General features: G+C 32.7%; 3 protein-coding genes across 13 annotated transcripts; all 3 read left to right on the top strand.

Moving 5' to 3' along the window:
* Positions 1 to 280: 280 nt before the first annotated feature.
* Positions 281 to 5,760, top strand: LOC130613852 (uncharacterized). 11 transcript variants are annotated; one of them, XR_008975752.1, is made up of 6 exons: positions 401 to 2,151; positions 2,381 to 2,415; positions 2,571 to 2,663; positions 2,989 to 4,663; positions 4,812 to 4,883; positions 5,119 to 5,760. XR_008975752.1 is itself a non-coding variant. In XM_057435206.1 (5 exons), exon 5 carries the CDS (start codon positions 3,339 to 3,341, stop codon positions 4,167 to 4,169), a length of 831 nt encoding a protein of 276 aa, XP_057291189.1. In that variant the 5' UTR covers positions 281 to 390; positions 2,037 to 2,151; positions 2,381 to 2,415; positions 2,571 to 2,663; positions 2,989 to 3,338; the 3' UTR covers positions 4,170 to 5,760. The 11 variants fall into 11 exon arrangements, 7 of the variants coding, with proteins under 7 accessions (XP_057291189.1, XP_057291191.1, XP_057291190.1 ...); XR_008975751.1 differs by having other exon boundaries at positions 5,116 to 5,760; XM_057435206.1 differs by adding an exon at positions 281 to 390 and having other exon boundaries at positions 2,037 to 2,151; positions 2,989 to 5,760.
* Positions 5,761 to 10,504: 4,744 nt separating this feature from the next.
* LOC130614063 (anamorsin homolog) lies at positions 10,505 to 24,326 on the top strand. The gene is made up of 10 exons (XM_057435459.1): positions 10,505 to 10,731; positions 11,242 to 11,379; positions 12,343 to 12,407; positions 18,116 to 18,145; positions 18,231 to 18,300; positions 18,469 to 18,533; positions 18,863 to 18,932; positions 21,222 to 21,270; positions 21,946 to 22,018; positions 23,890 to 24,326. Exons 1-10 carry the CDS (start codon positions 10,560 to 10,562, stop codon positions 24,007 to 24,009), a joined length of 852 nt encoding a protein of 283 aa, XP_057291442.1. The 5' UTR covers positions 10,505 to 10,559; the 3' UTR covers positions 24,010 to 24,326.
* Positions 15,918 to 18,109, top strand: LOC130614064 (uncharacterized). Its single transcript, XM_057435460.1, has 2 exons — positions 15,918 to 16,325; positions 16,412 to 18,109. The coding sequence occupies exons 1-2, from the start codon at positions 16,074 to 16,076 to the stop codon at positions 16,676 to 16,678; spliced, it is 519 nt and encodes a 172-aa protein (XP_057291443.1). The 5' UTR covers positions 15,918 to 16,073; the 3' UTR covers positions 16,679 to 18,109.
* Positions 24,327 to 24,842: the final 516 nt, after the last annotated feature.

The raw sequence follows: 24,842 nt of genomic DNA, 5'->3' as shown, positions 1-24,842 counted from the left end.
TAGATAGATAGATAGATAGATAGATAGATAGATAGATAGATAGATAGATAGATAGATAGATAGATAGATAGATAGATAGATATATTCACAGTTACTCTCCTGACCGAAAACAGTACCGAATCCTACTGTTTTAGGTTACGTTTTCTACGTCGGTTACCTTTCCTACGTACGACGGTTACGTTTCCTACCCAGCAGTAGGTTACGCTTAGGTTACGTCGGTTACCCACGACAAGGCGGTTACGTTTTCTACGTCAACGCGCATGTGCAAATATTAAAAATAAATCATAAGGGCGGCTTGCGGCGTGAAAGATACTCTCACTTAAGGATTGTTGTTGTTGTTTTTTAATCATATCAATCAGATATAAGAAACAGAAAAGCTTTTTTTCTTTGGTAAGTTTTATTTTGTCATTTAACAGTTTTAAATGTTGTAAATGCTTATGTAAATATATTTTTTGTGGGCAACCAAAGTGCATAGCTAGCTAACGTTTTGTAGCTAGTAACACCCCAAATAGCAATCTGAACTTTTTAGGTTTGTTCAATGAAATAACATTAGTAGAATTAAAGAGCTATAGCTATGGTCATTTAACAATAGCATTATGTTTCTTGGTAGTCTTTTTGTGTAGTTAAGTATATTGCTGTAGTGTGTTTTTATATAGTCCTTATTCTCATGTTGGTATTTTGATATGACCTCTGAGCGTTTGTTTAAAAGCTCATTTTATTTTCACTAAATTTATTCTTACTTATGTTTTTCTTGTTTCTTTAAAGACAATAGCCATGCTTGAAGTTGTTTTTCGAGAGACTCACACCTATTTGTTTTTAAAACATTTTGTTTATTTTTCTCTTGTTTTTTAAAAATAATGACCATGCTTGAAGTTGTTTTTCTGAAGACCCCACACACTTGTTTTAAACAACCAGTGTTGTTTATAGATATATTATTCCTAATCAAAATGATATCAAATCATAACAAAAGCTGTTATAAATTATTGTTAAAAAAGTGTGTTGTCTGTTGTACCCATGCTTTCAAAGAACTTATATCACCGGTTTTTATTATGATAATTTAGTTAAGTACACAATTAAGCTTTCTTTTATATCACACTGCAGTTGTGCTTTGCTCAAGTATTTCATATATATTTTACATTGTCAGAATAAAAAAAATCATTTTTCAAGTTGGAATTGTCAAAGCAGGTCACAAGAAAAGTAGGAAGCATATTTTATCATGAGTTTTGGTAATAGTAAGGTAAACAACAGTCTTTTGTGTGTATACACCTATTATATATATACTATTATATACCTTTTTCTTGTTCTTAACAGTATATTTTTATTTCTAGGAAGTTTTGTATCGACAATTAGTGAAAATATATACGTGTACAATTTCTGCAAAAGTCAATTTGTGAAAATAAGTCTTTCCTGCAAAAAGGTTTATTTGTTAAAATTAATCAACATGAATTTTTAGCAAAACAAAAAGATTTCTGAATCTTGTAAGCAGCTTTAATTGAAAGCTATATAAATCCCAAATAATTTATAAGGACCTAAACTAAAATTGCAAACTAATTCACTGCAAAGCAAGTTGAAATTATTCGTTTCAAACATTTATTTCAAAAATAAATTTTTGAAATTTTTTAAAATGACTAATTTGTGAAAATTATTCTTTACGGAAGGTAATTTTTAATTAATATAAACTGGCTAATATAATTAATATTATTAATATATTTAATATAAACTGAATTATATACAGAAATATCATATTCCACATATTATGGAATCACACAATCCATACTCACATCATCATCATCATTCTCGGCTTAACGTCCGTTTTCCATGCTAGCATGGGTTGGACGGGGTATATTAATGACCCTCTTCCAATCTGATCTAGACTGTGTTAGATCTAAACTCAACTTCCTTTGTATCAACTCACCTTTTTAACATATTTTTAAAACTATATGTAGCTGTGTGGATGTCTTTTTAATACAGTTGGCACAAAGTGTGTGAATTTTTTTTTGACAATGGTAAATATATGTGTATACATTTTTATATAGCGAAATCTTCAAGAATCATTTGTATTGGTTGGTACCATAACAGTTATTACAAGGAATGGGACTGATGGCATGGCCTATCCTATTATCTTGGGAAAAAAATGGTAACAATTGGAAAGTAAGTATGGCACACATTTTTCTAAACACATTGTTATTTATTATAATTTTTTATAACAAAAATAAGGAAATTTTCAGCTAGGTTTTTTGTCAAATTTTATAGTGATGTTGACAGTGACATCAGGGTACGAAGTAAAAATGTTGAGGCGCTTCATTGCAAATTAAAAGTCATTGGAAAAAACGATGAAAGTCTTTCTTTTATTGTCAGGTTTTGATATTGTTTGTTTCAGGTTGAAACATCGTCTACGTCAAATAGTTTAGAAAGGTATGTTTATTTCTTTTTTAATATGTACTGAAATTGCTGTATAACCATCTAATTTAAGATTAAATTAAGAATTGAAGTTGCGCATATAAGAAAGAGTCTGCAGCCTTAACTGTTACTAATTTTAGATTCCTTAAATTCTTTTATCCTTGCCTTAGTATGTTGATGAGAGAAAATATCAGGTTGAAGAAGAAAATTTCAGAGCTCGAGAGCCAACTTTCAACAGACTCTACAAGCTTACCTATAGAAAAGTATGATTTTTACTGCCATATACTATTTACAACATGTAGATTTTTTGTTCTCCTATCTCCTTTATTCGAATTATATTTTAAATGTATTCAAATTATTATTTGAAAGTAAAAGAGAAAAAAAATTAGCTAAACCAGAAATTCGAACAAAAATATTCTGCAAAAGCTTCATGCTGCCGAAAATCTTAGTTTAAATGTAATATATTCCTGCGAAATTCAACTCGTGCAAGACATATTGCAATTAAAATACTAAGAAGAAATTTCTGTTTCCCACCGTTTTCTTGCAGTCTCAAACTATGTTAATTTAATTGTTTGAATTGTTTCATAGAAACCGCAAAAAATGTCCATTACAGTCATGTGATAGTTGTGTTACAAATTTATCTCGGCACATGATAGAAGTACACTATTGGCCCCAGAGTAAGGCAAAATATTGCGTTGGCATATACGGATTGAGGAAACCAGGTGTTAGGTTTTAGGTTGTCGAAACAAAAGAATGAGTTTGCACCTCCAAGACGTCCACAAACTATCAAAAGGACCTTACTATTATAGTATGTTGAGATTAGCCAGGGTGTGTGACGTTGCATCAAACAACGAAGTACACATATGACATCCATCCCTGCCAAGCATGTCGCCACTGATGATCGCCACTGATCCGAAGTAACAGATTCGGATAGTGACATGGAAGATGACGAAGTGGTTGACTCTGCTGAAATTTTAGAGAGGTTTGTGACATATAAAATTTCAGTTGATGGAGGGAAGAGTTGCCAAAAGAGTGCTATTCAGTCAAAGCAGCAATTGAGAGATATTTGGGCAGCTTTGGATTCCTCATATCCCAGTGATTTAGTCGGAAAATATAAAATTCGCGACACCTTTTTGACAACGTATGCCGAAAAGACAAAGGAATACAAAGCTTTAACCATTAAACGGTATATTTTGTCACTGCCACACTTCTATGAATTTCTCCTTACTGAGGAGATCCATCTACCTGGAATAGCACCAGATATGATTTTAAGGATGAAAGTTAGTGTATCTCGATGGAGCAAATCTAATAATGGAACGGTAGAGATACAGCAGCTTGAGAGACAGATGGAGGAGCAACAAGTGCTTATCACGCCTGAGCAGATCCAACGGTATGAGGAGTCTGCCAGTGCAAAGGAGGCTATCTCGATAATTAAAAATTTTCGTAGCCCTTACCGAGAAAACACCTTGTCTCGTCAAGAATATGCGTGTATACGGGATTTTCTCATAACGGAAATAACTATAATTAATTGTCAGAGGTCTGGCGTACCTAGCAACATGAACATCGATGAGGTGAAGGCTGCTGTATTTCGTGATGGTAAATATATTATTAAAGTAAAACGTCACAAGACATTTAGGAAACACGGTCCTGTTAATCTGTGTACGAGAGAAACCTTGTACCAACAGCTATTAATTTTTTTCGATTCAATTCGCAGTCAGATACACAGTGACTTTGAAAATGTTTTGTTTCCTATAATGGCAAGATGTTAGAATCTGGAGCAATATCGAAACAAATTAATAGCACTTGGAAAAGGTCCGGTGTTTATGGTGAAAACGATCCGCCAGTGAGGAAAAACATCACTTCAAATATATTTCAAAAGTCTGGATCCACCATCATTGAAGATAAAAATCCAAGTGAAGCTCCATATGTTGCTAGCCTGTTGACGCACTCTGAGAGCATCTCAAAAAATACTACCGTTTGATAGAAAAGGAAAAGTATGCCCTTAAGGGTACAGCTGCCTTGGAGGAAACTTTCAACAAACGTGGCAAAAAAAATATTTACGAAAAAAAGAAAACGTGGACTGATGCCGAAGTCGGGGAGTTGGAGACTCTATTTAAACAGTTTTTGACTGCGAAATCTGTCAGAATTGGCGATGTACGTAATCTACGTGAAAATTTTATCCATCTTATTCATTTGTCTGATAGGCAGATTTTAGATAAATTGAGAAGCTACTGGCGCTATGGAGTCACGGAAGAGGAGAAAGGTAGGTTAAAACTATCGCATTTTTCTTCTTATATGTTGTATTGGTGACTTTTATTTGTTTTACGTTAGTATAAATATAAAGATTTTCATGAAAATTGTGCCTGTTTTTTTATTAAATTTAAAAGAATTCATTTCCTATCTTTTAATAGATGGTAATGATGCTGTTGACAACTCATGCTCCTCTATTGCAAATGAATACAAACAATCTGTGTCAAAAGGAGGTATGTTTGTGTTGTGCTACTTGCTAGCTTAATTGATTTTGAAAAAAGCGCTGAAGCTTTCACAGGCAGAAACTCGCGAAATGCAATTTTTTTGTGAAATTTACAATTCGCGAATATTTCTGTTGCGAAAGTTTATGCACTTAAAGCAGCCCGATCCAATATTTCTTTAGTTAAGGCTTAATAGTGTGTGGTGTGCTCTTGTTGCGAAAACACAATTTTGTTTTTGATATAGTAGATAAGCATCATGGTGAAAACGACGAGGAAAGTGAAGATGATGATTATGAAAATACAGTTTCTGGGAAGGAAAAAGTTTTCTCGAATGTTGAAGCTAACATCATTGTCGAAAAGTGTGCCGAGATCATTCGTTCTGGACCAATATCCATCAATAGAGTAGAACGTGCACTCGAATCAAGCTCTGTTGGAAAACGTGTACTACAAAACTTTGACATGTCGCAAATACAAACAAGGCTTAAATATGAGCGCTTGTAGTACAGAAAAAGTTCCAGAAGAAAGTGTCTCTAAACTGTTTTATTTCTACCTTTACTGTACGAAACATTTAACTATAATTTGGTGTAGTTTCGCACACTTTTAATTATTTTTCCCACTATTAAACGCTCCTCATTGTATGTATCGAGAATGTTTTCATTTTCTTTGAATTCTTATGGTTCGTTAAAAAAAAGATCTGTAGCGCACGTTTTAATTCTTAACGGTGCTGAGACAAGAGTATGGATTAAAATAAGTACCATTTGTTAAAAATAGTTATATCGTTTTGCAGTATACAAGTTATGTTTTATGTGCATCACTTGACATTTTTATGTATGTTATTTTTCTATATATATATTTAGTTATGCAAAAACAATGAACAAAATTTCCGTAATTTGCTACATTATTCATCATTCACCCTAACATCGTTTGCTTATAACAAAAAACGTGTACCTTGTGAATCCTTATTACATTGCCTTTATCGTTATGAGTGTTATGAGTCGCCGTTAGGGAGAACTGCCATGTGCCTAGGTGATGCCACGTAACTCGTGAATTTTTTGATTAAGTAACTAAAAACAGTCAATAAATGCACGATTAAGCACCCTTGATGATCTTTAAGGGGAAATGGGCGTTTTGAAAAAAGAAGTATAAATGTTATACTACCGTAGGGGACAAATATTAAATGGGGTTCCTAACCGGAAAAGGTGCCACATCTAGCTAAATTTAGTACTTAATAAGTCGGTTAGTAATCACGAAATTATAACGAAAAGTATCAGCTAAACTCCAGGAACGGTCTATTTAATTTTGCAACAGTATTCTGTAAAGTACCCTGCAGTAAAGAGCGGGAGTGTCCTCATCTGTTTAAAACAAATTGGAATAAAAACAAAAATATCCTTTCAAATAAATACGCAACATACTGTCATAAAAGTGTGGGAAAGTCGAGAATAGTAACAATGGTCATTTATTGCAGCGTGTGCCAAGAAGGTAAAATAATGTCCCGGTTAATGGCGCAGCACTATTGTTAGGTCACGCTACTATATTTTTAACATGTTCGAGTCTGTAAATAACGCATCCGTATTATAACTTGAACAGCACGTTATTATAAAAACTGTGGGTAATACAATAGCAGTTTTGACCACTAACAATTATACTTGCGATATTATGATTTGGCTTTTATATATAGACAGCAAGACAAAGCAGACATCAAAGCACAAATTTAAGTAGCGTTATTAAGATTCTTCTTCTTCTCCCAAAACAAATCTTGGAGATAAAGGATGACGCAACAATCAACAATAGTTCAATATTTATTATTCTGTCTAAACATTGTTAAATAGGAAATTATGTTGGAAATTGTATACGTCGTCATTGCGTAGCAATCTCAAAGGTTTTCCCAACCGAAAAAAGCGATAAGAACCTCTAGTTTGGCTATTACAGAGTACGGTGGTTTTTATCCTGGAGTAGGAGGCAATTACAATAAAAGTGATCGTCTTCGTGCAATGATCTCACACTGACGCTGTTGTTATAAACTTTACTTGTATTACTCGTACTTGTACATTATTCACGATGAATTTTAACGATTTCAGCCAGCGCGAAATACCAACGTTTACCAAAAAGTAGTTGTTTTTGTGTTTGTCAGGAAGATGTGAAAAGAAGTGCTAAAAGTTATAAATGACAACGAAATTATATGTAAAAAATTCTTTGAAAACTGGAATATTGATTAAAAATGCTGACGTCAGCATAAAATATTGCTGACAGTCATCGTCTAATGCATAAATTTTGTTTGTCTTGTGTTATCTAGAAATTATTCCTACAAACGTTATGAAATATAAGCCAACACACGATAAATTTTGTTTAGGAAAATGTTTTGCCCAACAACAACCACCCCCTAGCGGTAATGCACTACCGCATCCCCCTTCCCTCAATATACTAGCCTCTACTTTGGTTGACGACACATAATCAAAAAATTAATAGAAACACCTTTCACATAATAACCTCTTGTGATGTCTATCACCGTTTTGTTTCTTACAAAGACAATACGAAAACTAGAGTGCACTAAGATCGTTTTTCCGATTCCGCGCCGTAGGAAAAGTCTGCGACCTTTCCACTTCCATGCTGTGATAGATCGTAAGACAGCAACACCAAGATGAAAGAGATAATACTACGTTAATTCTTAGCACATATATTTATTTTACATGGGCTAATAAAAAGATTCTCTTCCATATACCTTCATAGACACAAAAAGGGTTAATATGCGCAATTTTTATACTCAGGTCGATAACGTAACTCATCGATAGAATATTAAGAATACATCCGACTAGAAACAGAGTAGCAATATCAAAAAGCAATTATATAAACACAATTTCAAACTTAAAAAGTATTTAACCACATGATTTGATGAAGAATAATCAAAATTTAAAAAAGTTTTGTTGTTGTTGTGCATATCTTGAAAAGGTTACGTTAACTACGTGTTAAATTTTCGAGGGTACCTCTAACGGACAGGTCCAGAAATCCTAATTGAAGTGACTACACGTCAAATCCTTTGGTACGAATGCCAGTGTATGTTAGCAGAATGTTCATGTGTAATTTCAAGATTTTTTGACACAGTACGTTTACACAGTGACAGTGCAAACATGAAGCCCCCAAAATCGTAAAAAAGACCTACTTTTAAAAAGATAAGGGGTATGTTATGTATGTGATTGCACTCGAATTTTTTTTTTAAAAAATCGTTAAAAACTGGATAATGGCGAATGGTGGTAATTAATTAGGGGGCTATTTTGGTGCGTGGTAGGATGATCTTTACCCATATAATCAATATTTTCCCATACCACGCCCTAGTTCTACTTACCACGACGTAGGTTACGATTCCTACTATCTTAACTTTAGCTTGCTCATTTTTTTTTTAATCGCAACACTTTTACAAAACTTTTAGGTTTTCTTGTTGCAAATTTATTAAAAAATATAAAATAACCTTTGGCAGCCCTTCAAACATCACGCGCGGTTTTATAATATGACTTTTCTTTGAGGTAGAAAACGTAACCTATTTACCTATACAGATAGATAGATAGATAGATAGATAGATAGATAGATAGATAGATAGATAGATAGATAGATAGATAGATAGATAGATAGATAGATAGATAGATAGATAGATAGATAGATAGATAGATAGATAGATAGATAGATAGATAGATAGATAGATAGATAGATAGATAGATAGATAGATAGATAGATAGATAGATGTGCATATTTTACATGGCTAGCCTCACAAATATCGAGGGATATACCCTGTCTATTATTTCCAGGAGGGGCCATGGCGTAGATGGAGAGTCCTAGAGTATTTAATGCTCATTTTGAGCTACGCAGACCCAATTAGAGCCCGCGCTCTACTAGACAACTCCCGGCAACATCCAACGGCCCACACAGTGTGCCATCTTCCTAATTTCCCTCACATGGCTTGGGTTAACCCGGGGCTATGGTAACATTCACTCGCCCATGTTGAATCGCCGTCAAGAGGAAGAGCGCAGGACCTATGCTGAAACATGAGGACTTGTTGGACTTAGATTAAAAATTACCACATAGTTTCTGCCAGCACATCTGGTAAGAAGTGTTCATCTTATATTAAAACAGGAGTTGAAAGAGCATCCACTCCGTTAATGAGTCCACATACAACCTTATTGGGTTCTTGCCTTTTTGACATTGGGGTCTGGCTCTTTGACATCAGGCAACAAATTCTGGGGTTGAGGATTGTCCTCACAGCTAATATCTTGTTTATTACCTGTTGCAAGGATAAAAAAGAATGCTTTCTAGCACTACTTCTATTTTTTTCTTTTTTTTTTTTTTGCAAAAAACCTATAGCGCAAGTAGACATTTTATAATTATCCGCAAAATTAAACTTGGTTCTAATAATTTACTCTTCTTCTTTTTCTCCAAAGTTGGTTTTGCGGTAACATGTTTAAGGGGCTTAATTTTTGCCATTCAAGAGATGAAGTTAAACTAGGTTTAACCAATAACTAATGGCTTCAGCCCTTAAAAGTAATTGCCGACGTAAAATACGAAGATACCATAGTTGCGTCTGCAAAAGAAATGGCGACGTAATTTTGTTGTGAAATTTTTAAATAACAATAATTTTGGTTTTGTTTAAGCTACTCCCACTTCTTGCGACTACAAAATAATTACATTCGATTTTCAGTAGGCCATTATCACGAACTAAAATCATTTAGGCTACAGAAATACTGTGGTGCCATTTGATTCGTAATAATAGTAATCGAAAAAATTGTAGGTCGTATTAAAAAGAACTCCAGAAGTTCTTTCTTCCGCACGACACAGCAGGCAATAAGTCAGCCCTGCCCTCGGTTTTGTGAGGAGAGATGTTCTGCGAAGACCAATTGGGTCTTCTGTACAGTTTTGCTTCATGTTAAACTGTGCCGGTGACAAGCATTTTTAAAGCATGTCACTAGCGACTTCTGTGGTACAACCTAATGATGCCCTAACTTAATGAGTTCATCTCGAAACATAAAAAGCCAGTCGGCAGTGAACTATTAACCTAACAAAGTTCACCATCCGGAAGGTATGTCAATAAAACTTATACTCCATTCCCAATTTTTATCGTCTTAGGAGATCAATGCATCGAATTTATGAGAGGTCTAGCCCTAATAAGTTATTGCCAGCTGAAAAATTTTACTACAAAAAAATATTGCCGACGCAAATCAGTTAAAATGTATCAATAAAATGAAGAAATCCATGTTGTTCTTACCGTTCTTTTCTTTCAAGGTCTTATAATTCTCTTTCCAATTTAAATTTCAAGACTGACTCGATCGTTATAACTAGTAACAGTCACCAAACCAATTAGATGTTCCCTCAGACATTAGGTGTATAAGTTGTTGTTAAAATGTATGGAGGTCTGGTAGGGTTATTCAGGGCATCTGAGATCTCTTTCCTTTATTGTGTTTTCAAAATGGTAAAAACAGAAGCCAATGCTTCTGTTTTTACCATTTTAATGAAAAGAAATTAATGCCTGTTTTAAAACAATAAAATATCCTCAATAATCTTGTGATGAGACAATGTGAAAATATTTTTATTAATGTGCATGGATACGCATGTTGCGTATATAACATGAGTAAGATAATCTGCTTAATTGGGTTTTCCTGTGATAAATCTTTAGAATTAAAAACACACATTGTACAATATTAATATATGCAACAAAGCGCCATGATTGAAAGTTATGTCCAAGAAAACAACATGGTTGTGTTTGTTTGGGGCACACCTACACCTCCATCGGATATGGCAGAAATTGTTGAGTCGATAAAAAAATTAGTTGGAAGTAATGGACAAGTTAAGGTTGAAAATGCAACCATGCTTGTAAAATGTTAGTAGAGTGTTTATTAAACCACAGTTTCTGTTTTATTTTCTCCCTGAATGTCTAAGGGTAGTTTGCAATGCTACAATAGTATATTCTTGTAAAAGATTGTACACATGTAACCATAATTTTTATATATACAACAATTAAATCAGTTTGATTTGAAGAAACTAGTGGCAGGTTTTTATTAAATTAATTTCCACAGAATTAAACACTCCTTTTTTCAGCGCATTATTGCATAAGTGAACCAAAAGTGTGAACTTTTTTTATACCTTCTTGCCTTCTTGCATATAATTGTACAAGATCGTACACCACTTACTACAATAATTGTACAATATTGCATACAATTTATTACAGCAGTGGAACTCCCTGTAAAGATGACTTATTTAAGAATTTTATGTACAGGAATCGTTATAGTTGCTAATGTTACCAATTATTATTTTTAGTTCCTGATGATATTCTTCTGCTCTTGTTTAACAACCGTATCCAATATATGTTTAATCCTATTGTTTCTTTTAGCGGGACATGGCAATTCATCTTTTGATGTTGTGATCTCTGGCACTGACCAATCACCCTTCACCCACACAAATGATTTGCTTGCTGAAATGTTGAGAATATTAAAACCAACTGGTCAACTTGCAATCAACGAATCAAAAGGTTTATTATCTTTGTCATTTGAGTTTTATTTTGAAAAATTTTTTTGGAAATTTAACCTAACCCTCTTTTTAAGACATATGTTATAAGTGCTGACTTAGTAAGTTTAAAAAAAGTTTGGAATTAGGGTCTAAGTCATGCCTTGCAATTAACTTTTACCTTGTCCTGGACAAAATACATAATGTCGGCATTTCTATATTTTGTTGTCACTGCAGCACCTAAAATTAGCGTCGGCATTCGGCACTGCCGACGTGATTGCCGACGTAAAATGAGAAATTACCGTAGTTGCGTCGGCAAAAAAATTGCCGACGTAATTTTGTTGTGAAATTTTTAAAAACAACAACTCATTTTCAACATCAACGAAGAAAAAAATTAACAAAGAATTAATTTTTATTTTGGCGGACTTTTAAGAACATGTGATCATGTATATTTCTATCGTACCTGCTCACGTATTATAACCTGGTTTCTACTATCATTTTTTTTTGAAAAACAAACTTTTCAACTGATCGCATGTTATTCTTTGTAATATTAAAGCCTTTGTGGTGAATTTTTACATCACATTTTCTCTGGCGTAATATGAAAACTGGCATATATTTTTCTAGAGTTCCTTATCCTAAAAGAAACCAGGTCTCCACATGGGAATGCACACACACAATCATCAGTTTCCATTTGTCATCGTCTTAGGAAATCAATACATCAAATTTATGTGAGGTCTAGCCCCAATACAAGGTGAATGACGAAAGTTTTTGCCAGCTGAAAAATTTTACTACAAAAAAAATGCCAACGCAATGCCGACGCAAATCAGTTGAAATGTATCTCACGTCGGCAATAAAAAAATTTTAATTTTAAGGGCTGCATTGCAACTTTATCAGAAGAAAGTCAGAAAAGCTGGGAATTTTAAATTTTGCTAAGTGTATAATAAACATCCTGTTTTAAATTGAATATACTTTTTCAATTTATTTCTAGGTGAAAGGTCAGCAGATAAACTTAAGTCTGTGTTAACTCTTGCTGGATTTACAAAAATTATGCAGGTAAGTTAAAGAAAACCATATAACACCTGTTTTGCCTGAACTAAAACTTATGTACAGTTTACTAACGCTCAGTGGCACTTAATATTACTCTAATCAGTTCAGAATCAGTTCAAGTAAAACCATACCTTGATCAGCCGGCCAAAATCATGGTTAACAGTAATTTGCTTGCATAATAAGGGATCGTCTCCAAGATCGTTTCAGTTTTGATACGAATTGAAACAATTTTCATCGTATGGAAATTGTTTCAATATTTTTTTCACATCGTTTCATAATCGTATCTTGAAACGAATTAAATGTTTCATATTTCATTTGCGAAACGATTTTGTATAAACTACGTAAAAATAAAACGATTGTGTAACTATTTTGAAACAATTAGAAAAAATTCTAAAAACGTTTTGATACGATTGTCAAAATATTATTTGTGATACCATGTAAAAGTCTTTGAAGTTATTGAAACGAATTTTGAAAGGATGTTGAACTAATTGAAAACCAATTAAACTTATATATAAATGTAAAATTATTGTTTCTCTTTCTTTTATTCCACACAACATCGACATCATCAACAACATCTTTTATCGTAAATATCATAAAACAGTTTCTCAAAACTAAAAATAAACGGTTTTTCTTAAAACTAACAATTTCCTTTAAAATGGAAAATATTGCGATGAAAAAAAAATTAAGAAAGAAGAACGGCGGCAATAGAAAAACCTATGTGACACCGCGTAGGTTTTATTGAGAGAACTTTATTAGATTAATAAATTCTTTTATTCTTTTATGTTAAAAGAATGTAAAAGAAACACTTAAAACGATTTTGAAAAGATCTAAAATAAATATACTGAAACAATCATAATGATACGATTTTGAAACGAATTATGGTATGTGAAAGGATTTCAAGTAAATATAATAAAACAATCTTGAAACGATTATGAAACGATTTTATTTTTTAATGGAACGATTTACAAAATAGTGAAACGATTTCCATACAATCTGAAACGATTTCAAAAAATTAAACATTACTTTAAAATCGTTTCAAGTTCATATCACATGCTATGCTAATTAAAAAATGAAACGATTTGAAACGATTTTTTTTAAACGATCTTGGAGACGATCCCTAAATTAGTTTGTGTCGCTTAAAAATAAAAATTAAGCAAAAACATTTTTATGGAGGATATTTTATAGCCGTCTTTGTAGAAAAGTTTATTCATGTTTGCTTGTCACAGTCAAAAACACATAATAAGCATATTAGTATTTAAGAGTATTTGAAATCTCCACCTAAGCACATAGTATAGGTTGTTCTTTTTTAGGAGTTTTGATGACGTCAGCAGTAAAAAAACAAAAAATTATTTTAGGAATTTCTTTTTATCTGTTGCCTCTAATACGTAGAGGATTATGTACTTTTGAAAAATGGTTACAGAGATAATGAGATTTTAAATGTTATTTGATGATGTCATCAACCAGGCTGTTCCGAAAAAGCCCAACTTCAAGAAATTAATCCCATTTTGGTCCTGGGCGATCCCTAGTTACCTACAGTGCCGATCACGAGTAACTGTACAACAAGTATCCTGTGGGTACGAGTACCCCGAAAAGACTTGCACATTTTTGCTACTGTACTCACACAGTACTCGCTAGCGTGCACGATAGGCAAACGGTATAATTAAGCTAGCAACATTTTGATATTTTCTAAAAATGTGTTTCAGTGTTTACGTTATTCTTTGTTTCAATATTTTCTTGAATGAATTTGGACGATGTCTCATTGTTATTTTTTTAAAACAAAGAACAATGACTTTTTAAGTTCAGGGGAACTCTGTATTGACAAGTTTCACATAATTGTGTGTTTTAAAAGACTTTATAACACACAATCATGCATTAATTGCATAAATACCATGGGGTTCCGTTCAACAACTCTGGGTACAACTTTTTTTAAATGACCAATATAACGCTGACATTTTCTGCTGTCACACCAGCCCAAAATTTTTTATTCCTGCCTCTAATTCATTTTTCGTTCGAGGCTTAACATCGTTTCTTAATGACTCTTTTAATTCATGCCACAAATTTTCAATAGGATTCATATCCGGCGATTCTGCGGAGGTTTACATCCATTTATTCCTAATCGTTGAAACGTTTCCTTTGCTCGATTACTTGTGTGTTTAGAATCGTTCTCTTAAATCTGTGCCTATCTGGAAATGTTTCAATAATAAATGGTGCAAGTGTGTTCTGCAGAATCTCTTCGCTGTAAAATATTGCACCCAAATTCCACTGAAAATAAGGATATCGCCATGCACCTTTTTTTGAGATACAAGCCCAAAAAAAGAATTTGAATGGATGTTTAGGGTTGCCTTTTAGCTTCGGAGGCTCCCACCAACGATGGAACAATAACTTCCAATTCCAATCTAGTTATATGCCCGACTTGTCACTCCAAAGCACGTCCTCAAAGTTTTGATTTCCTAAGCATAGTTGCACAAACTCTAATCATTTAAATTGATTAGCCTCGCGAACCAACTGGCAATACTTACTACCAGTAGCTAACCACCCTAGACCTCTTCTCAATCGCTTTATTTTTAATAAAGAAAAGTTGACATTAAATCTTTCTGTCAACTTTGTACCCAATCTCCTTGCCGTAGTTTCATCGTTATACTCCATTGTGTTGTCAATAAAATCAAGAATTTCTAAACTGACGTCAACCAGATCGCGTACAGGTCGAGGTTGATCTCCAATAGTTCCATGTGTATCCCATTTTTTAAGCAAATTGTATACAGACGCCCTTTTTACAACACAACCTTCTCTTTTTAGGATTTTAACTATTTCTGTTATCCCGTGATGGGGCTGTAATTGCACAATCCTGCAACGAAAATGATCTGACAAGCGGCAAACTATCATTTATTGCTAATATACATAGCATAACGGAATACACCCATACTGGGGAATTATTCAATATTTCTTTTTAACAACAGAAATGGCTTTCGTTTCATGGTGGTCACAGTTAGTTAATTTCACTTTTCATTGATTCAATATTTTTTCTTTCTTTTCTTTCCGTATTCAATAACAACCAGTGACCCATTAAATACCCATATTTTTGCTTTATATAGAGCATGTGTGTCAGGGTGATGATTACTTTCCATCCCGCCCAATATTTTTTCTTCTTTCATTGCTCAAAAAATTTAAAGTTCTAGTACATAATTTAAACAACAGGTTTTTTATTGAAATGTTGCTTATCTTACCACGAAAATAAGATTTACAAAGTAGGTGGTATGGTATTGGTAAATTGGAGAGACAAAGAAAATTCAGAAATAAGTCAGTTAAAAGGAGAAATACTATTTCTTGACAGTAAGTTCAATCTCAGTTGAGCATGATATCTTATTTTTTGTAGTCTTATCCAGCGCTTGGTATCGGACTTGTACTATTTTTTATTTACTTTTTAGATGACTGGTCTGATTTTTCATGAAAGGAAGCACAGTGGCTTAAAGAAAACAAGCACAAAATAGACAACGAAGATACAGATGTATGTTTTTTTTTACTTTTAAGTTATCTTAACTAAGAATAAAAGATGTACATTCAGAAAAAAATTTTCTTAGTAATTTTATACTGAAGTTATTTTGTTTTTATAATCAATGAGAAAATTTAATCGAAGCACGTTCTTATTTTTGGCCAAACGTTTTTATAAAAAAAATGTGTATGAAGCCAATGTTCATATATAGTTTTTTTCTTATAAAAAACTGTGTAGCTATGTTAATAAGGTATAATTTTTATCGTTACCAGGCCTCCAGTACAACTGAAGAAGAAATTGACGAAGAAGAGGACGATTTCCAAAAAATTGCCCCAGCGGCAATTGAACAAAAAAACAGCAAAGAAGATGAGGATGAAGAGCCAATAAAAATCCTGAGTATTACAGTACCAAAAGTTAAAAACATAAAGAAACAGGTTTGTGATAGCCCATTGTGTCTTGTACCAGGTATGAAATGATGTCTTAAAACAAAATGAGTTTGAGGCTGCAACTTTTCATTTAGAGAGCGACGGTTGTTTCACGCCAACCACTACAGAGCAATGATAACTTTTTATACATAAAGAAACAATTCGAAGGAGTGTTTAAAAAATTAAATGAAATTTTTAAGCAACAGGAGCATATCTATCAAAATATAAAACTGCTAGAGAATTCCTTAACATACCAAAAAATTAAACAAGTCGAGATGAGAGCCCAGGTGTTACAACATTTTCACCGCCACCACTGTAACTCCCATTCGCCAATCACTGACGAAATCCGCTACAGCATCTAATGATCAACTATCATTGCCTGGTGGTTCACCCCAATCGCTGCCTGGTGGAGCTCCAATGAACATATAGTCGTTTAATGTGGTTAGGAAGCGCTTGGGCTGAGCAAAAAACCCAAACAAAGAGATGAGGAGAGTTTCCCTACCCTGGAGATTATAACAAATGCATGGACAATAGCAATGGAAGTACAACAACAGGCAGTTTTCTTTCGGAACTTTGCGGTACTCTTTGTCATTACATATTTTGACAACCAAGAACTGGTTGGAAAAATATGTAATGGTAAACATGATAGGGACCTGGGCTCAGCAAAGTTAGATATTGTCTGTGCATTATGTTGGAAATATTATCCTACCAATATGGGGAAGTTTCAGAGCTTGGCACCAATGCAAAGTGTCAATGGATGAATTTCTTTGTCGTAGTCAACGCACACAAAAACGTTATTCATATGCTGTACTACAAACAGACAGTTGATAGTTTTTCTGTATATTTTCTATTATCAATAGCTAAACACACAATATTACTTTTTTGTTAGATTAGTTTCCCCTAGAAAAAAAAATATACATTTCTTAAGATATTTGTTATATACATGTTTTTTGCTTTTTTGGCTGAGCAATATCAATTCATCTCACATGGAAATCAATATTCTCTTTTTTACTATTTTCAGTAAAGAAGGACAAAAATATATAAAAAAGATAAAATAAAATAAATAAAAAAGACCTTGTGATAAAATATGTGTTTATAATCTTATTCTATTTATTCAGATTGCTCGCCCAGTTAATATTATTGGGGTGTTTTTTTCTTATTCATAGGCCTGTGTACCCATACTCGTATACTTGTGTATAGTTACTCGCGATTGGAACTGTATGGAGTAAATGATGTCAGTTATTTTCGCCAGTTTCCAAGTTATTTAGCCTCAAACTTGACTTCATTTTTTAATAAATACATTGATGTCAATCTGATTTATCAACATTGTGACGTAATGTCAAAATCAGTATTTTAAAATAAATATTTGAGATAAAATGCACTGATTGAGTTGTAAATGATTTGTTAACGTGTTCTCTCAAATACTTATTATTGCATTCTGTCTAAATAGCAAGCTAAAAATGTATTTATCTCTTTAATGATAGCTATATTCAGTCTGTCAGTGTGTTCGCTAAAGCCGCGTCCTGTTACGGAAACACGAAATACGATATGTGTAAGGGACGGGGGTCCATGTGGATTTTTCCACGGGTTAACGGCTAGTCTATATTATAATACCCGTATACATCTGTTGATCTGTCTGTCTGTCTGTCGGTCACACTAAATGATAGCTTAGCTGTGCAAGTAGCGAGACAATACGGTAAAAAAAGGACGGGTGAACCTGTGGATTGTTCCACGGGCCACCGACTAATATCTAATATTTCTGATTCACTTCTAAAGTACATTATATACTAACTTTTTAGGTAGAAAATAAATCGGACAATGTGATTGAAGTAAGTAGTTTCTGCTTATCCTTTATGTTTGTTTTAAACATATATATTTTTTATTTGCACTGTTTTTTTGTTGTTTTTTTGCTAGATGACATGCCAGAAACCAAACTTTGAAGTTGGGAAGTCATCAAAATTGCCATTATCGTTTTCTAAAAAAAGTAAGTGAGTTAAACTACTGTTAGGCCTTTTCATTAAAAAAATTCAAACAGATTACAGCTCATAACTCCTGGATGATATATAATTTCGAAGAAAATATTTGTAGTAAATATTGTCGCCTGGTTTTCTTAAATTGCAAATTGGCTAAGAACCAATATTTTGAAATATAGGTACAAATCCTGATGTTGCAAAAGTTTGGACGTTATCCTTAGATGATATGAACGATGATGATGTGGTACGTATTGTGTGTGTTGCGGTAGCTTCCTAAAGTTCCTTAGGGTAACCAGACTTACTTGCATTATGCTAAGTGTATTCATAGTGACATTAAGAGATAAATACGGAACGTCTGTTACCTAAAGTCTGGTATTTCTATTTTAAGTTCCCTTTTACAATTTATGTTGAAATTCTTAAAAATTTGAATATTGGGCAATCTCTTATGGTTAGTAAAGAAGAGCTGCACTGACTTTAGGAAAAGATTTTCACGATTTTGTTTCATCTTTTTACACCTGTAGTGTATTGTTAATATTAGCATTTAAATTTTATTGTTTTTTCTTTGTTATACAGGATCTAATTGATTCCGATGCATTACTGGATGCAAATGATTTAAAGCGACCTGATCTGACAGGAATTAAAAGTATGTTTCAACACTCTGTGTTAGGACTTGTATCCCTAATCGTTTTAAAAATATTTATTTTAATCTGTTATAATATTTTACTAAAACAATTTTTAACAATTTTAAAACAAATTTTAAAAAAACAGTTCACCCAAAAATCATTTAAAATTCGTCTCGATTTGTTTCAAAATTTGCTTTATTGATTTCAAATCGTTTGCAAATTGCTTCCCAATTGTTTCAAAAAAATCAAAATTAATTCGTTTTAACACTAATTCATTTCAGTTCAAATTTTTACTGAATCACTTCTTCACATGTTTATCACACATCGACGATTTTTAAAGAAATCATTTAATTATCAAATTATGTAAATGTCTGCATTCTTCGTCACACTAAAAGAGATTGCAGAAAGCTGAGACGTTTTCATAAATCATTTAAAAACTACCAAAATGAGATCGTAGATAACAGCGATAGCATGTACCTGTAGATCATTTAAAAACCATCAAGACATGAAATCTCACATGAAGCGGAAAACATTGCTGTAGATCCTATGAAAACCATGAAATCAAGATCGTAGAAAGGTAGATTGTTTTAAAACCATTAACACAGGATCATAGAAAGCTATAGCATCGACATAGTTCATTTTAGAGGATCAGAACAGGATTGTAGAAAACGATTGGCGTAAATCTATTAAAAATAAAAAAAACCTCATATTGTAGAAGAACTACTTTGACATACTAGCTACTAAACATACTACCTGGCAGTGAGCGGGAGCTGCAGACGAACCCACTACACTACGTGCAGCAATATGTTAGTGTGAACTCAGATAGTGCTATGATAAATATTCACCTATGTAAAAAAAACCTGATTGTAGAAAGCTAAAACACATAACTGTAGATAGTTTTGTACAACAATTAGAACTGGCTCGTCGAAAGCTAAAAGAGAGCCGTAGGTCATTTAAAAACCATCAAAATAGGATGGTAGAAAGCGATAACATCGATGTAGATTATTTGAAAACCATCAGAACATGATCGTAGAAAGCAATGACATCCTTGTAGGTCATTTAAAAACCATCAAAATGGGATCGTAGAAAGCTATAACATCATTGTAGTTTATTTAAAAACCATCAAATCATAGGATGATCGTACAAAGGAAAAAATGTCACCAGGGATGTAAAAAGTCTCAAACAGTTGGTTTCAAAACTATGCATACACAATTTTCCCAGTCCATTCAAAGAAATTAGCTTTGCGTTAATAGGCTTGACATCTGTCGACGTGAGAAAGGTCCGTCTGAAAATATTTTACGTAATAAATTTATCACATTTTTGATTGCTTTGAGAAAACAATTCCTTTCAGAATTCATTGCAGACGTCGTTTTAAATTTTATTTCTGGATTCGTTTTTAAACAGTTTTGAAATCCTTTCCCAGTTTTATCTTATTCATTTCCCATACGCTTCCACTTCGTATCATTTTTTAGTTCAAAAAATAGAATAAATTACAATTGTTTTCTAATTGTTTTGCATTCTTTTCATGAAACAATCTGTAAACGATTTAAAAAATCGATGATAATGATGTCGAAACAATTATAATCATTTTATTTGTATAAATGTAAAACAATGGTGAAGATTGCCATTTACTGCCTTTATGTCAAACAGAATATTAAAAGTCGCAGTTTAAAGAGCTTGAAACTATTTGAGTTTAAATTAACAGGATGTGGATGTTGTTATATTTTGTAAGTCAAGACTTTGAGTACTATGACAAAACTAAAAATACCAAGCAAGTAAAATCTTTTTTGATGCCAATTGTTTACACTTGTCTGTTTGCAGAGTAGTGTTTTAGTTTTTTTTCATTTTTATTGAACAAAAAATGTGATTTTTTCGTCTACCAGCGTACTTAAAAATCTTTGGTGTTCTTTTCTATAAAAACTATTATTAATTTAAACTTTTTGTATGTTTATTGTTTTTTAATTAATTGGCCTGTTTAAATATCCACTTGATTTGAAAAGTATACAAAGGAATCATTTTTTAAGGTGTTGTGAAGGAACAAATAAACAGTATACTAGCCATTAGTCAGTGGAAAAATCCATGGGTAGCCTACCTTTATATAATGCATTTCATCTTTTTGTAACACAATGTATTTTTTGCAGATAGATAAACAGAATATGGCTATTAATATAAAGATGGATATTTATATCTAGGATCATGTGATAATTTTGGCAAATCATAAAATCTTCTTGTCAAATCTTAAAATCTTAATCTAACAATTAGAGTCGGAATTGCTATGTTTGCTATGTAATTTTATTAACCATTTTTAGCCGACTGTGGTACAAGTAAAGGTGGAAAAAGGAAGGCTTGCAAAGGATGGTAATGTCTTGACTTTTAATTCATGTATTTTGATGGACAATGATTAGACTGGGACTAGATATGATTGGGCGAAACTAAATAACTCGCTTACAATACAATCAACTCTGTTGTTCATTAATGATGTTTTAAACACAAAATAATACTATCACCTATAAGACAGCCAACTTTCTACAAGGACCATATTCGATTCACCATACATTTTAATACAAATGCTACTGTTACCGCCATTGCCGCCTCAACACAGTTAAAGGCTAATTTTTAAATCACAAAATGGCAGCTAATTTTTTAACGTAAATAATTCTGTAAATAATTGTGTAAAGACACATTAAAGCACTATATTAGTTAAAATTTAATATAAGTTGGATTTCCAATGTAGATGCACACCTATTATATGGAAAACAGTTAACCGGTGGCTTTCAGCTACTGTACAAGAATTATTTAGTGTTGTGAAAAAGAAATACACTGGTCAAGACAGGGAATGGTGTAAGATTTGGATTGTGGCTGTTTTACAAATATTCTTCATAAGATTACAACTTGTCTAGATAGCCAATTTTTTCTTCTCGCTTGACTGACAGTATTTATTTCACTGTTATCAGAACTCTATATATTTTGCATAGCAGAGTTGAAACTTCGAATTGGGTAAGTATAGACTGTTTGCACATGCTTGTTTTTTAGTACTTGTGGGTTAAAAGAAGAGCTGGAAACTGGTGTGCAAGCTCCAGTACAACAAAAGTCAGCTTGTGGAAGTGTAAGTAATTAGTTGTTAGTGCATACAGAAAAGAGTTATTTGCTTGTTAAGGTTTGTTACAACCAACCTAATAGATTTGAAAACTACATTCACATTCGGATTACAACAGGGACACATGCCACAGAATAGACCCATTTAGTGTCAAAATAAGTGATAATAAAAAATACGGCACTAGGGAATGGATAAATGGATACTAAACTTAAGGGCTGTTTCACATTAAAGCGACCTTTGCAGAAAATTGATAAATATTGCAGAATATTGTTAAGATGTATTGATGTAGGATGAAAACAATGTACAATAGATTGATAAAAAATTATAATGTGAATGTTTGCAATATTTTGCAATGTAAAGTTAGTTTTATTTAAAAGGCCTATTATTACGTAAAAAGCACCCATAATAAATCCCCTGCCAAAAGCTTCAAACCTTGCTAAACCTGGTGATCATAAGATCGTTACTTTTAAAAAAACCTGGTGATCATACTTGCATAACAAACGTAAAAATCACGCACCACAGGGTTAATAATCATTTTGGTTTTATTGTGATGAAATTAACTAGCCTATTCAAAGCTAATCTGTACATCCTAGCTAATCCACCAACTCCTGACACAGATAAGAATTACAGAGACTAAGATATCGTCAACACGGTCCCTTCGTAGTTGATAACCACAGATTACAGCTGATACTTAGCCATGCGAGCCTTCACTAGTGTGGAGTTGAACGCTGATGAAAAATTTCTATTGAATTCGGTTTCAGTGGTTTTATTGAAATCAAAGATTTAATTTGGCAAAACAACAACAAGAAATTTAGCAATATTGTGATAAGAATTCAGTAGTATTCTACAATATTATTTCTACTATTTGATATGACTGTTAAAAAAATCAACATAGGCAGAACAACAATGGAAAAAGTATCAGTTGTTTCAGAAGCTTTGATAAGTTCAGCAGTGGATATAGAAAAATGTCTTGTTTGACCATTGCCTCTGATGTATAGAGCTTGCAACGCTGATGAAGTAAATGTATAGGATCTTGTAATTTTGGCTTGCCGTTTAAATGTATTTTGATGATGTCATCAACCAATCTTTTTTAAAAACGGGTAGTATGACCAAGCATTAAAGAAATTACTCAATTTAGTCCCAGGTGGCTCCTAGTTACCCATTCAGTTATTTCAACCCTTTTCTTTGTCAATCTTAGTTAACAAATTCACATCAATCTAACAAGTTATTTTCAATGACAGAACAGTTTTATGGCCATTATAATATTAGTAATAACCGCCGTCCAAGTAAATTTCATTACTTCATGCTAAAAGGCTGGCAATTGTTTTACAGCCCAACTAGAAATAAGGTAATTTATCAGAGAATTTAAAATGGGCTAAATTAACGAATCACTAAAAAATATTTGAAAACCATAAAGAAAACCAGAAGGAAAAAAGTATATCTTTTAATTCCTTGTGTTGCTATGTTTTATCAATTCATGAAATGCATACAATGATTGAATATGAGATGGGTCAATAAATGGCATCTAGGAATTTATTAGGAAAATGAAAGACTTATAGGAAATTTGTTAAGAAGTGTCAGTTTCTTTGTGTTAGCAAATATTGCCTTAAAAAAGAGAGATGAAATGAAGTGCATGCAATTTAATGCTTGACACAAGGGCCAAAAAATTACCTCAAAGGTGTACGTAAACAAGAAGAATTATTATGTGAAGATCGTCGATGATTCCTTTGAAGACAAACCCTGCAATAACCGACACTTCTTAAATTTCTTAAATTTTAGATTTGTGTAGAAATTTGCCAGTGTTGAATTTCACAGACATAATTTTTTGTCACAAGTGATATTTTTTTTATAGTTTTACCTTGTTTTTACTTATTTTTTAGTGTAACTTGGGTGATGCATTCAGATGTGCAAGCTGTCCATATCTTGGAATGCCTCCATTTAAGCCGGGTGAACAAGTCACATTGTCGTCTCGCCAGTTAAATCCTGACATTCAAACATGATTATGATTTGTCATAAAGGTCCTGTTGCATTGTGGGGTTCAGACTTGATAATTGTGAGTTATAGAACGAAAAAACTTGCAATGTGGCTGCTAATTATAAAAATAGCTATATTGGATGAAGCTGAATGCTCACACTAGAACATTTTTCCAAACAAATTAAAGATTGTAGCAACTATGTAAACTTTTATTGGTGTTGTTCATGTATTGACCACTTAGTAGTTATTATAATTTTAATTTCTATATCAAAATTATAAATTATTTGGGTTGTTTTCCTATTTAGTGTATTGGTGTGATCTGTGTTATTTGCTTTGATCTCAATTATGTTTTGTTGTTAGACCACCCATTTCTTTGAATACAGTGAGTTGTTGTGGATAGATATGTAAATTTAGAACAACCAAAAAGTTTTTTTAGTAATATTTTTTATTATATTGCTTTACCAGCAAATCTTTTCTGCAAGTACAGCCCTAATTAATTTAAAAAGAAAACTTATCAATCTTTTGTGATGTAAAGAAAGCATAATTAAACCACAGTGGGAATCAAGATTTATGTAAGACCTTGCACAGACATTATAACATTTATTATAAAGTTAACAGTAGTTACATTTGCACATTTACTGAATTTATAATCTACATTTCATTTGCAATTGATAGTGTAATGCTAAATTTCTGGAGGCACAGGGTGACCCCAGACATTCTGGAAAACAGGGGAAAGTCGAGGAATGTCAAAACTGGCCCAAAAAGCCTTAGGATTTAGTAAGTTTTCGTCTTCTTGGGGATTTAGTAGGACGGAATTTTGTTGTGTGAAGCTTAGCTTTCTAAAAACTGAGCGGTAATG

The sequence above is a fragment of the Hydractinia symbiolongicarpus genome, chromosome 11 (genome assembly GCF_029227915.1).
Source record: "Hydractinia symbiolongicarpus strain clone_291-10 chromosome 11, HSymV2.1, whole genome shotgun sequence".
Classification (NCBI taxonomy): domain Eukaryota; kingdom Metazoa; phylum Cnidaria; class Hydrozoa; order Anthoathecata; family Hydractiniidae; genus Hydractinia; species Hydractinia symbiolongicarpus.
Note: the sequence above shows the minus strand (reverse complement) of the source record. Positions and strands in the feature narration are given on the sequence as shown.

Excerpts from the sequence above, each read along its gene's own strand:
- LOC130613852 (XM_057435206.1), top strand. The coding sequence starts at position 3,339 with ATGGAAGATGACGAAGTGGTTGACTCTGCTGAAATTTTAGAGAGGTTT.
- LOC130614064 (XM_057435460.1), top strand. The coding sequence starts at position 16,074 with ATGTGTATGAAGCCAATGTTCATATATAGTTTTTTTCTTATAAAAAAC. Across the intron at positions 16,326-16,411 it reads TTAAAAACATAAAGAAACAG|AGAGCGACGGTTGTTTCACG; the intron begins GTTTGTGATAGC and ends CTTTTCATTTAG.
- LOC130614063 (XM_057435459.1), top strand. The coding sequence starts at position 10,560 with ATGCAACAAAGCGCCATGATTGAAAGTTATGTCCAAGAAAACAACATG. Across the intron at positions 11,380-12,342 it reads TGCAATCAACGAATCAAAAG|GTGAAAGGTCAGCAGATAAA; the intron begins GTTTATTATCTT and ends ATTTATTTCTAG. Across the intron at positions 18,534-18,862 it reads ATATGAACGATGATGATGTG|GATCTAATTGATTCCGATGC; the intron begins GTACGTATTGTG and ends TTTGTTATACAG.